Source organism: Cydia fagiglandana, chromosome 1 (assembly GCF_963556715.1).
Source record: "Cydia fagiglandana chromosome 1, ilCydFagi1.1, whole genome shotgun sequence".
In the NCBI taxonomy this organism is placed as follows: Eukaryota; Metazoa; Arthropoda; class Insecta; order Lepidoptera; family Tortricidae; genus Cydia; species Cydia fagiglandana.
The window spans coordinates 23,334,528-23,347,915 of NC_085932.1; the positions used below are offsets into that span (position 1 = coordinate 23,334,528).

The 13,388-nt window shown below is 49.3% G+C and overlaps 1 protein-coding gene and 1 long non-coding RNA gene across 2 annotated transcripts in view; one reads left to right on the forward strand and one right to left on the reverse strand.

Annotated features, from left to right (window-relative positions):
• Window positions 1-13,388, forward strand: part of LOC134667803 (uncharacterized) — a 433,239-nt gene that overhangs the window by 409,422 nt on the left and 10,429 nt on the right. The gene's annotated exons all lie outside the window — the stretch shown is intronic.
• LOC134667739 (HEAT repeat-containing protein 5B) overlaps window positions 1-13,388 on the reverse strand; it is a 61,505-nt gene that overhangs the window by 35,209 nt on the left and 12,908 nt on the right. Inside the window, exons 5-16 of the mRNA XM_063525160.1 lie at window positions 10,486-10,703; window positions 10,158-10,255; window positions 9,500-9,663; window positions 8,424-8,557; window positions 7,097-7,247; window positions 6,556-6,687; window positions 5,712-5,868; window positions 5,144-5,332; window positions 4,462-4,580; window positions 3,955-4,091; window positions 3,217-3,401; window positions 27-121 (exon numbers count right to left, since the gene is read on the reverse strand). Of these exons, the coding sequence (XP_063381230.1) occupies window positions 27-121; window positions 3,217-3,401; window positions 3,955-4,091; window positions 4,462-4,580; window positions 5,144-5,332; window positions 5,712-5,868; window positions 6,556-6,687; window positions 7,097-7,247; window positions 8,424-8,557; window positions 9,500-9,663; window positions 10,158-10,255; window positions 10,486-10,703 (1,779 nt within the window). The remainder of the gene's footprint in view (window positions 1-26; window positions 122-3,216; window positions 3,402-3,954; window positions 4,092-4,461; window positions 4,581-5,143; window positions 5,333-5,711; window positions 5,869-6,555; window positions 6,688-7,096; window positions 7,248-8,423; window positions 8,558-9,499; window positions 9,664-10,157; window positions 10,256-10,485; window positions 10,704-13,388) is intronic.

The following is a 13,388-nucleotide window of genomic DNA, read 5'->3' on the forward strand; positions in this document are numbered from 1 at the left end:
TGAAAAATACTAGAGTGAAAATATACCTGTTCTTCAATTTCAGCATGATCTGTGTCGTAGATCCAGCCTTCGTCTCCCAGCAAAATAGTATCGTGGGGATGCATAGCGCTTCGCAGCATACCTAAATAACGAGAAAGAATAATTCATATCATGTTTACATTGTAATCTTTGGCAGCCTGGCGGTAAGGGTGGTATCCACCTATCCAATTTCTTTGTCCAATGTGTATTGCATCTCACATTTTGTTTTAATAAGAGAGTGAGACGCACTGACATTGTACAAAGAAATTGGACAGGTAGAATAGCAATCTAAAGCGCGCAACTTTCAATCCAGAGATCGCGGGTTCAGTCCCCGGCTCACACCAATGAGATGATGTTTAATTGTTTATATTGAAAGTCAGACTAGTCAGAGCGTTGCAACAAATAAAGAGCAACAGCAGAGTTCTCGAACTACGACAGCGTCAGCTTGTACAATCGGAGTCAGCGCTGCCGGTGCTGTACTGACCAGTGGCGAGGTTGGCGGTGGTCGGGTCCGGCGTGTCGGCCAGCTCGCCCGCCAGCAGCCGCAGCAGCGGCGCCGCGGGCTGCGAGCCCGGCCCCAGCGCCGCGCACGCCTGGTACAGCCGCAGTCTCAGTAGCGCTGCCGGTGCTGTACTGACCAGTGGCGAGGTTGGCGGTGGTCGGGTCCGGCGTGCCGGCCAGCTCGCCCGCCAGCAGCCGCAGCAGCGGCGCCGCGGGCTGCGAGCCCGGCCCCAGCGCCGCGCACGCCTGGTACAGCCGCAGTCTCAGTAGCGCTGCCGGTGCTGTACTGACCAGTGGCGAGGTTGGCGGTGGTCGGGTCCGGCGTGCCGGCCAGCTCGCCCGCCAGCCAGCTCGCCCGCCAGCAGCCGCAGCAGCGGCGCCGCGGGCTGCGTGCCCGGCCCCAGCGCCGCGCACGCCTGGTACAGCCGCAGTCTCAGTAGCGCTGCCGGTGCTGTACTGACCAGTGGCGAGGTTGGCGGTGGTCGGGTCCGGCGTGCCGGCCAGCTCGCCCGCCAGCAGCCGCAGCAGCGGCGCCGCGGGCTGCGAGCCCGGCCCCAGCGCCGCGCACGCCTGGTACAGCCGCAGTCTCAGTAGCGCTGCCGGTGCTGTACTGACCAGTGGCGAGGTTGGCGGTGGTCGGGTCCGGCGTGCCGGCCAGCTCGCCCGCCAGCCAGCTCGCCCGCCAGCAGCCGCAGCAGCGGCGCCGCGGGCTGCGTGCCCGGCCCCAGCGCCGCGTACGCCTGGTACAGCCGCAGTCTCAGTAGCGCTGCCGGTGCTGTACTGACCAGTGGCGAGGTTGGCGGTGGTCGGGTCCGGCGTGCCGGCCAGCTCGCCCGCCAGCAGCCGCAGCAGCGGCGCCGCGGGCTGCGAGCCCGGCCCCAGCGCCGCGCACGCCTGGTACAGCCGCAGTCTCAGTAGCGCTGCCGGTGCTGTACTGACCAGTGGCGAGGTTGGCGGTGGTCGGGTCCGGCGTGCCGGCCAGCTCGCCCGCCAGCAGCCGCAGCAGCGGCGCCGCGGGCTGCGAGCCCGGCCCCAGCGCCGCGCACGCCTGGTACAGCCGCAGTCTCAGTAGCGCTGCCGGTGCTGTACTGACCAGTGGCGAGGTTGGCGGTGGTCGGGTCCGGCGTGCCGGCCAGCTCGCCCGCCAGCCAGCTCGCCCGCCAGCAGCCGCAGCAGCGGCGCCGCGGGCTGCGTGCCCGGCCCCAGCGCCGCGCACGCCTGGTACAGCCGCAGTCTCAGTAGCGCTGCCGGTGCTGTACTGACCAGTGGCGAGATTGGCGGTGGTCGGGTCCGGCGTGCCGGCCAGCTCGCCCGCCAGCAGCCGCAGCAGCGGCGCCGCGGGCTGCGAGCCCGGCCCCAGCGCCGCGCACGCCTGGTACAGCCGCAGTCTCAGTAGCGCTGCCGGTGCTGTACTGACCAGTGGCGAGGTTGGCGGTGGTCGGGTCCGGCGTGCCGGCCAGCTCGCCCGCCAGCAGCCGCAGCAGCGGCGCCGCGGGCTGCGAGCCCGGCCCCAGCGCCGCGCACGCCTGGTACAGCCGCAGTCTCAGTAGCGCTGCCGGTGCTGTACTGACCAGTGGCGAGGTTGGCGGTGGTCGGGTCCGGCGTGCCGGCCAGCTCGCCCGCCAGCCAGCTCGCCCGCCAGCAGCCGCAGCAGCGGCGCCGCGGGCTGCGTGCCCGGCCCCAGCGCCGCGCACGCCTGGTACAGCCGCAGTCTCAGTAGCGCTGCTGGTGCTGTACTGACCAGTGGCGAGGTTGGCGGTGGTCGGGTCCGGCGTGCCGGCCAGCTCGCCCGCCAGCAGCCGCAGCAGCGGCGCCGCGGGCTGCGAGCCCGGCCCCAGCGCCGCGCACGCCTGGTACAGCCGCAGTCTCAGTAGCGCTGCCGGTGCTGTACTGACCAGTGGCGAGGTTGGCGGTGGTCGGGTCCGGCGTGCCGGCCAGCTCGCCCGCCAGCAGCCGCAGCAGCGGCGCCGCGGGCTGCGAGCCCGGCCCCAGCGCCGCGCACGCCTGGTACAGCCGCAGTCTCAGTAGCGCTGCCGGTGCTGTACTGACCAGTGGCGAGGTTGGCGGTGGTCGGGTCCGGCGTGCCGGCCAGCTCGCCCGCCAGCCAGCTCGCCCGCCAGCAGCCGCAGCAGCGGCGCCGCGGGCTGCGTGCCCGGCCCCAGCGCCGCGCACGCCTGGTACAGCCGCAGTCTCAGTAGCGCTGCCGGTGCTGTACTGACCAGTGGCGAGATTGGCGGTGGTCGGGTCCGGCGTGCCGGCCAGCTCGCCCGCCAGCAGCCGCAGCAGCGGCGCCGCGGGCTGCGAGCCCGGCCCCAGCGCCGCGCACGCCTGGTACAGCCGCAGTCTCAGTAGCGCTGCCGGTGCTGTACTGACCAGTGGCGAGGTTGGCGGTGGTCGGGTCCGGCGTGCCGGCCAGCTCGCCCGCCAGCAGCCGCAGCAGCGGCGCCGCGGGCTGCGAGCCCGGCCCCAGCGCCGCGCACGCCTGGTACAGCCGCAGTCTCAGTAGCGCTGCCGGTGCTGTACTGACCAGTGGCGAGGTTGGCGGTGGTCGGGTCCGGCGTGCCGGCCAGCTCGCCCGCCAGCCAGCTCGCCCGCCAGCAGCCGCAGCAGCGGCGCCGCGGGCTGCGTGCCCGGCCCCAGCGCCGCGCACGCCTGGTACAGCCGCAGTCTCAGTAGCGCTGCTGGTGCTGTACTGACCAGTGGCGAGGTTGGCGGTGGTCGGGTCCGGCGTGCCGGCCAGCTCGCCCGCCAGCAGCCGCAGCAGCGGCGCCGCGGGCTGCGAGCCCGGCCCCAGCGCCGCGCACGCCTGGTACAGCCGCAGTCTCAGTAGCGCTGCCGGTGCTTTTAGAGAACCGCCGTAGTTGCGAAGTACGCCGCCAACACTGGTGAACAAATAATCATCATCATCATCTCAGCCATAACATAAGACGTCCACTGCTGAACATAGGCCTCCCCCTTGTATGGGGGGTGAATGCCATAATCGCCACGCTTGGCAGGCGGGTTGGCGATCGCAGTCGAGTACATCGAATTTGAGGGACGCTGCTGCCCGTCCACCGCTGGTCTTGGACGTAGTTTAAGGACATACCCGGGTCCAACAAATAATATGGAACAAATAATATGGTGAACTTATTTTGTACCAATCAAGGGTAAAACACACAGGTTTAATCACCATATCACAGATAGATTGACACACTTTTCTTACTACTACCTTAACTTCAGCATCGATCGACTAATCTGATTGATCGAGCTCGAAAAGTCCGTGTATTAAAGATGATTAAAGTTTGCTAAACAGGAAAAATATTTTTAGAGCAATGCAAAAAAGATCCATAGTCAAGTTTAAATTAGCGCACTTGCACAGTTTGTGATAACATTAAAATCTACACTTCATTAGTTCAAATAAAAATGTCTTTTTTATTTTGATAAGCTTTGACTTACTTGGTAAGGACCGCGATAGCTCCATCTATGGGCTGCGTCAACCGTTTGGCAGTATCATCGTTGTTAACTAGTGATGGACAGTGAATTAATAGGCTGTGGAGCGCCGACAACGCCCCGGCGCGTCCTTCCAACGTCACCTATTCAAAAGAAACAGTACTGTCAATTGAAACCGTTCATTATCTGTGGATTTTAAACCTCATCGTATTTGCGACAGCAAAATTTTATATTTACATGGGTTATGTAACATCAGTTTTATATTAGTTTTCTGTTCTGGGATAATTCTGTGAAAGCTTTTAACCCTTTGAATGTCGCGCCTATCGTGTGCGGCACGCCAAAGTGGTCCTTATCGGAATGCACGAAGGTTGACATTGGGCTGTAGACGCGCGCGTCAATGGACGTCTTTGGTAGTTAAAGACCATAGAAATTATCATCTTTTCGTATAAACGCTTATAGAATCATAAACTTTTATATGAAAATCAACTTTAGTCATTTTGGCATGACACCAACCTGCCAGGTGAATGCATCGCCTCGGGCTTTCTCCGACTCCATCTCCTTGGCGGATCTCGGGAAACTGTTCCTCCAGAGCAACAGCATTCGCGGTAACAGTCCGCGCACCACGGGAACACCTATAGACATTGGAACGTTTGTACATAAACTAAAAGAGTATTACCCTAAGTCTTTGACTAACTGCTGTAATTTGTAAACTTACTTAATTACTTGACTGGCGCGATGACCCAAAATGAGCCTTGTGGCCTCCAACACAAGAGCACGCCACTTTGCTCGGTCTAGAGCGATATCACACCAGCTATCGACGACAACCGATAGATGAAACCAAAGCGCATCTGCTCCGCTGGCTTGGCCACGCCTAGAAAGTATGGGTGAAGATCGGGCAGCCAAAATAAGGGCCAACTTGGGTCGACCAACTGGACGCCGTGCTGTTGGTCATCTTAAATATCGTTGGGCGGATAGAGTATTTTGTAAACACGTTTTAAAATAAAAAGAATCATACTCAAGTTTGAAAATCTTTAACCCGCCCATGGCCAATCAATATTAGTCTGCTGCTCTGCTCTGCCTGGCATATCTCAGCAACTGTTCGGCCGCGTTAAAGACCAATGTGCCTCGGCCATGCGGCACCTCCAGAGAAAAAAGACGATCGATTCTAAAGCGATTAAAAATCACAATTTGTTACCTAATGTGCAAATAGCTCCAACGATAAGCCAGCCAGCGTTAGTCCTCGCAGCCGTCAGTCGGCTGCTTTGCCCGGCCGATCTTAGCAACTGTTCAGCTGCGTTGAAGGCTACTTTGCCTCGGCCGTGCGGCACGCCGAGAGGGGAAAGACGGACTGACCCCAGCACTGCTGCCAGGGCTGCGGAATATCCTGTGCGAAAAATACGATATTAAGACAAAGACTGAAAAAGAATTCCTGTCTTGTACGGCACCATGAGTATGTACCTACCATAACGTGAATACTTCATTGTATTGTGATCAAATGTTTTTTTTTTAAACAAAAGCAGTAATTTTCCAATAAACTAGAATATAAATATTTGACTTGACCACCTATCAGTATCACAGTAGCAGTGTCTCTCAGGAAATGTCGAGAACAGTGTATAATAATTAACTACCAGTTTTCCGTATTTTTCAAACATGGGTAAGGTGACACGTGTCCAGCAACGTACGGCGTGATTTGCGACGGCAGCGCTATGCACACGCACCGCACGCACCACGCATGGGCGCTCTAGCGATTATAGAGTAGTTACCAGAGATATGGTGCGGCGTAGGTGACGAGCGCGGTGCGTCCAGCGCGTCCACGCACTTGTCCAGCAGCGGCGTGATCTGCGACGGCAGCGCCACGCACACGCACCGCACGCACCACGCACCGGCCAGGCGGGCTGCTACGCACGGGTGCTCCAGTACCTACAATACATGACACCTTAATCGAGTTTCAGTGGTTGTAATTTTTTTCCAGTGGTGAGCAATGGTTGTTAATCTTCTTCTTCCTCGCGTTATCCCGGCATTTCGCCACGGCTCATGAGAGCCTGGGGTCCGCTTGACAACTAATCCCATGATTTGACGTAGGCACTAGTTTTTACGAAAGCGACTGCCATCTGACCTAATGGTTGTTAATATCCTTCGAAAATATATACAGTACAGGAACTATGCTTGATGAAAGCTCTGACTCGTGACCTGAAGTAAAAACATAAACTTTTCACTAACGTAAAGTCCTTCAATTTAGGGTTGCTCCCTTACGCGTTGGATGATCTGCCATCTTGTGGCTTAAAAGAGAAACAGAGATTACGCGCCAATATAGAGTCTGGTTATACTACACCATTTATTACCAGTTTCACTACCTATAGGCCCCGTGCATGAACTATAGGGGGAATTATAGGATCCGTCAGAATTTTTGGCGCGAGGCGTAAATGTGTCGTTTATGCTTCCGATGTAGCCCACATGATAGCAGAAACTACTACGAACAAGGAAACGTACGGACGAGAACGGTAGATGGTAGCACTTGCTTTGGCAATGTACATGCACACATATGTTTCCGATTCGGGCCACAAGATGGCAGACCCTCTAACGCGCACGTTCCCTATTTTCACTTACCGCGAATATGGCGTCGATCATATTCAGCGAGGTGTCAGACACGAGGTTTTGCACTGAAGTGCCGAGTTGCAGCGTGAGCTCGCCCGCTTCCATCAACGCGCATACCAGCAGATGTTGGCTGAACAGTGTCTCCTAAAAGATATGACAATTTGTAAACATAGAACAGTCGGCTGTTCCGACTACGTAGGAAATTTAGCACTACAACTTTACTTTCCATCCCAGGTTGGAGATCTAGGGGCAAGATGGAAGGATGTAGTGCTAAAGGACTTGAGTGACTGTAAGTTATCCGAGGACGATGTCGTATAGACAGGGCGAAGTGAAGAAGGTTAAGCAGGAAAGCTAACCTAATAGATAGCTAGGAAGTGAGACAGAGAACGCCGAGTGTTCTCCTTGTTACCTGAATATAAAGTCTTTGTTTCCCAAAAAGTTTTAAGTGACTATGTATTGTTTGCTAGCATTTACGTTAGTCGCAATGTGGTTCAGTAAAGCGTCATTTTTCAGGATTGCCTTAAATCAAATCTAACCAAAAAAAACGACGAACCTGATTACAATCTTTGGCGTTTTCCGGGTTGAAGTCGATGCTGTTCATCTGTTTGATGACGATCTGAATGATCTCGCGGCACGCCGAAGCCTGCGCTTTCTCGCCCAGCATCTTGCCGAGAGTGTTGCGGAGAATGTAGTTTATACATTTCCTGTTGAAATTCACAACAGTTGTTAGTACGTACCATAGACATTAGACGCGACAGTAGCGCATCATAAAAAATACCTAAAATTTTACAGATAACATAAACGGTGCGAATGTTTTATGGTAACTAGATTGTTAAAGCATCTGACAACTGACATTTTACTTACTTGGTTGGCGCGGTGACCCAAAATGAGTCTTGGCCTCCAACACTGACATTTTAGTCACCAAATGTGACGTCCCACGGGTAAAGGTACCTTATGGCGGTTGGCGTTTACGCTATTATTAACGCCGCTCCAATATTATTGCGGCGCTATGCGACGTAAGCGCTAGCCGCCATAAGGTACCTTTTCCGTGGAACGTCACAAATAATGTACTACAGTCACCTGCAATAATATGTTACTCTTCGAGGGTCGCAAAAATGTGACACACTCCTATGCCTCTACAAATAAGATCGTGTCAGATATTTTTACGGCTTCCGTTGTGTAATATATTATTGCAGGTGACTGTACTACAGCGTACTGACGCAATTAATTCCACATTCAGATAAAATACACACACCAATTTTATACTATTTTCTTCGATTGTTTTTGACATAAGAGCTACTTTACCATGAGCGTACCTGGAATAAACGGCGTCGACAACTGACATTTTACTTACTTGGTTGGCGTGATGTCCCCAAATGAGTCTTGGCCTCCAACACTGACATTTTAGTCACCAAATAATGTACTACAGTCACCTGCAATAATATGTTACTCTTCGAGGGTCGCAAAAATGTGACACGCTCCTATGCCTCTACAAATAAGATCGTGTCAGATATTTTTGCGGCTTTCGTTGTGTAATATATTATTGCAGGTGACTGTACTACAGCGTACTGACGCAATTAATTCTACATTCAGATAAAATACACACCCCAATTTTATACTATTTCCTTCTATTGTTTTTGACATAAGAGCACAGAATAAATAATAGTACTAGGTAGTAGGTACAGAAGACTCACTCCCTAACAAAACGCGTCTCTTACGATCAGCACAGATATGGCCGCTAGGTGGCGACAGCGCCACGCGTGGCTTATGGCAAACCCCAAAATTGGGGCCGAACTTATGTACTTTTAGCTACCTGTAGCAAAGCGACGAAATCGCGGAGTGAGCCACGCCTGATAAGAGCTACTTTACCATGAGCGTACCTGGAATAAACGGCGTCGACGTGTGAGCTAGCGGCTTTAGGGTTGGCCACCAAGTCCAACACGTGAGTGAGAAAAGTCGTCAAGTTACGCTCCAACCACACGCCACCCATGTTCTGGACGAATATCACGTACGCCTGGAAATTTAGGTTGGTAGAGTCAGACCATTAATAGTCTGCAGTGGATTTGATAGCCCTCGCAGTGAGTGTTATTTTAAACGTCAAACTTCTACGAAATTATGACGTATAAATGACACTTGCACTGCGTGGGCTATCAAATCCGCTGCAGACTTTTTTTGGTCCGACTCTATTACACCTGTACAATTTCTAGGTCGAATGTGCATTGCTTCTCACTCCCTCAATAAGCAAAATGTGAGACGCAAATACACATTGGACAGGTGATTCCTCATCCACCCAACACCCTTAGATATAAAACGAGGCAGAAATACTAAATTCAAAACATAATAATATTATTCCTAACAAAAACATGGGTAATATAAAGAATGTACTATATACTAACCGACTTATTCATAAAATTTTACAAGCCAGCTTTTTTTCAACTAGTGAATTTATGTTTTATCCCGTTCTTATAAATAAATAGGTCATAAGAACATATTAAAACAAACGATATGTAGATAATTGAAGCTTATATCATGTTCATGAATAATGCCGACGCGAAAAGTTTTTTTTTTGCAAATTTGACAGTTATAGTATATGGTGCCGTACGGTACGTGTCAAAAGTTACCGCTTTAAATTTTGTTAACACTTTCGCAACCGGGCAAAAAACGGCGCACTACCCCAGAAACCGGTCGTCTATATCTGCGTACAAAACAACCCGCTGGGCGCGTTGTCCGGCATCTGAGCAAACATTACGAATGCCTACCATGCGGGTTCTCGGTAGTCAAAGTGTTAATTCCCCTCATTATGTACGAGGTCGCACAGCGCCATCTACTTCCGCTGCAAAAATTGCGGTCACAATTTTTTTACTCTACTTTACAAGTCTTAGTATATTCATTCCCTATTATATTTTATTTGTTAGATTGTCTATAATTATTACTCTGTATATAAAAGTAAACTTACATGAGTAACGCAGACGCGGACCTCCCGGCTAACACCCGAGCCTGACTTGATAAGTTCGCCCTTCAGGAAAGAAGTGCCGCCCCTTAAGAAAGCACCCATCAGGAGGTTCAGCGCTTCGTCTAACGATACCACGTTCTTCGGTGCGTCCTTTTTGCTTTGTTGCACTGGAAATTTGTAAGCTATTATAAAAAGTGACAACAAGAAACACTTTAGGATTACGTAACGAGTCATATTAAGGTGCCACAATATTGAGTGAGAATAGTAGTTTGTGTTATAAGGCATCAACATGGTATATTTCCGTCAAGGGCGTACATTGAATCCTGAGCGTAATTAGGAATTCAAGTGTTAACGCCCAAGACGAAATAATATTGATACCTTGTGACACATACTGCTTTTCACATCAACTATGAGGAAACTAAAGAAATCTTAGTGTTGACACAATCTGATGCTAAAACAGATTATTTATTTACAAAAAAAAAATGTACAAAAAAAATTAAAAATAGTGTGCTTGAACAGAAAAGTGTCACTTTGATCCTTCCTAGCAGGGAGGACTTACTGGGCACGAAATGACACGATACGCTACCATGTCGTGACTTATGACGCGCGCTTTTTGAACGTGACGTAATAAAAATCCAAAATGTAATTTTCAAAGACGTACCCGCTTGTGCGCCCACTTTGAGTTTGCTGTTCAAAATAGACGTTTCGCCCGCTTGAGTAGCCGCTATTAAAGCGCCAAGTAATTCGGATACCGCACATCTGCAAAACAGAAGGAAATATTTAAAAAAGTAAAATTCATCTCTAACCAAAATATTATAGCAAGCCATTTCGATCTTTGTAAACATTATTTTTTTTACCTTTGGCATCTAAGTCTACGCTGAGATTCATCAGTGGTAAGATTGCATTGGCAGCAGCAGGGCGGACGACTGTCTTGGGGTCGAGTTTCGCAAATATCAACTCTTAACTTGGCTACACAGGGTTTAAATTACCTCAGCGTGTAGTCAGTCGGCTGCGCGGCTCTCAAGCAAGCCGCTGCTATGGCATCCAGGTCCGCTGCGGTGAGCTTCATCAGTGGTAACATATGTCGTAGTGCATTAGCCGCCGCAGCGCGGACGGCGGGCGCGCGGTCTGACAGCAGCGCTGCGCGCGCGGCTCGGGACACCTCTCGCAGGGCCCCGGGCGCGGCTAGGCCCATGCCAACACAAATCTGGCAATAGCAGTTTGTGTTACAAGGGATCAAAATGATATATTTCCGTCAATGGCGTACATTTAATCCTGAATGAAGCGATGGAATCCTGAGCGTAATGAGGGACAAGTGTTAACGCCCAAGACGAAATAATGTTGATGCCGTGTGACACATACTGCTTTTCACATCAACTATGAGGAAAGTAAAAAATCTTAGTGTTGACACAATCTGGTGCTTAAACAGATTATTTAAAGTAAAAAAATTATGTGCAAAAACATGTAAAAATAGTGTGCTAGAACAGAAAAGTGTTACTTTGATCCCTCCTAGCAGGGAAGAAAAGTGTGCCACTTTGATCCCGCCTAGCAGGGAAGAAAAAGCTCTTTTCCGAATAGGTGGTGTGTAAACAATATGCCGTTATCGCAATACGCTTTTCACTTGTAAAATTCGTTTTTTGAACTTGTATAGGCCGCATTACACTTTAGCAGAGGTAAAATCATCTATTAAGATGCCATTATTGACTTAGTAGTAGGGACCTCCCATACAACCACCGGGCAGGGTGCTGCGAGCTGAGCGTTGACATCCTTAGTCCCGAATTTAAATATCATATAACACGCTGCTCAAGGGTTAACTGGAAGAGATCCCTGAAAGGGATAAGTTGGCCTTTGGACTAATGATGTGTGTTTTATGTTTCTTTTTGTACAATAAAGTATTTTACTACTACTACACGTTTAATTATGTAATATATCTGGGTATCGAGTAAACATATAGTACTAGACCATAATGCCCTGGATAAAATGTAGTTCTATGCTCTTCATGTTCAATCCTGTCCAAAGTATTGATGTATATGTGTTGCAATACAGTGACAAACACTAAAACACACGTCATCAGCACGTTTAACGACTAAAGGCCACGACTTTTTATGGGTTTACCCACACACGACAGGTCGTAGCAGGCCCCTGTTTCACCAACGTGACAGGTGCGACGAATTGTAAAATCACTGTTGCTGATGTCACAGGCATCCATGGGCTACGGTTACCGCTTACCATCGGGCGGGCCGTATTCCTGTTTGCCACCATCATTGTATTACTAAAAAAAACTTTATGATATCGGAAAAAAACAGATATTTCTCTTGCTAAGTTTATGACAATTGTCACAAGAAACACTACAATTGTCACGAAATTCCGACATATAACTCATTACCTGTCAAGAATTACCTACAATTCTTCTAAATCTTTGACAATTGTCAAAAACTTCGCAGGAGAAATATCTGTTTTTTTTCCGATATAATAAAGTTTTTTTAATTAATACAATGATGGTGGGCTGGTGGCAAACAGGAATACGGCCCGCCCGATGGTAAGTGGTAATCGTAGCCCATGGATGCCTGTGACGTCAGCAACAGTGATTTTACAATTCGTCGCACCTGTCACCGATGTGAAATTGGGGCCAGGTCTTCAATCACTTCGTAATAATAGGTGACGATACTGGTGTACGTATTTGTAGATACATAGGTGAATTTTGGAAAGTGTTTTAGATAATAAAGTGGCAGCTTATTGGTGTTTACATTTTACCTACGAGTATTAGTGGATGGCGCTGGAGCTAATATACGGCGTTGCATGAACAAGAGATTTCCTTTGGCAGGATTGGTCCTTAGGACCCAGGAACGGATTCAAGAAGTGGAGCCACCGAGATTTTTGATGCAAATTTTTAGGGGGGGCGGCTCTCAACTTGATCTTGATATCTGTATCATTTAAGCTACTAGGTCAAGTTTGGTATCGTTTCCGTATAAATCGGGGGTGCCGAATTCATTTCTGATATCATAATGACACCATTCCGAAGTAAAAACACATAAAATATGAAAAAATACTTTTTTTTTAAATTCCTCTTCATGCTTAAACAGCTGAACCAATTTAGTTAAAATTTGGTACAGAGATAGTTTGAGTTCCAGGGAATAACATAGCATACTTTTAATCTCAATAATCATCCCTTAAGGGTGTGAAAAGGGAGGAGGAAATTTGTATGGGGATTCAATAACCGCTGAACCGATTTAGATAAAATTTGGTATAGAGATAGTTTGAGTACCAGGGAAGAACATAGGATAGTTTTTATTCCAAAAAAAAAACCTTAAAAATGAAAGGTAAGGTGTAGGATTGTATGGGAAATCAATAAACGCTGAACCGATTTCGATGAAATCTATGTCTACATCTTTGATTTAGTTGAAAATGATTCTAAACTTGACTTAGAACCTAAACTTAAAAAATTATTAACCTCAAACGTCGCAGACGCTTGAACCCTCATGCAACGCCGTGGTTGACCTTTTTTTGCTCTGAGCAAACACAACTATATGTGTATAATATGTATATGTTTGTTCTATTAATATAGATTTAAATAAATCGTTAAAATAAATTGAATTTATACCAATTGACTAGAAATAAATTAACTACTGTACAAGTGTACATGTACAGAGATAACAAAAAGTGAAGCAGACGAAGCCATGACACATTTACAGCGCGCGAGTTATCGTAATTAATTCTAATTGCAATGTACCGTATAATGTTACAGACAGGAAAAACAACATTTACTCTTCAGTTCGTCTTCCTGATAAAAACTGAGTAACTTAATGTAACTCACTTAATAATGGATACCAAATTTAATTCAAAATTTAAAAAGGTAGTAATTTAAACAACCCAACCAATATACAATTTTTTT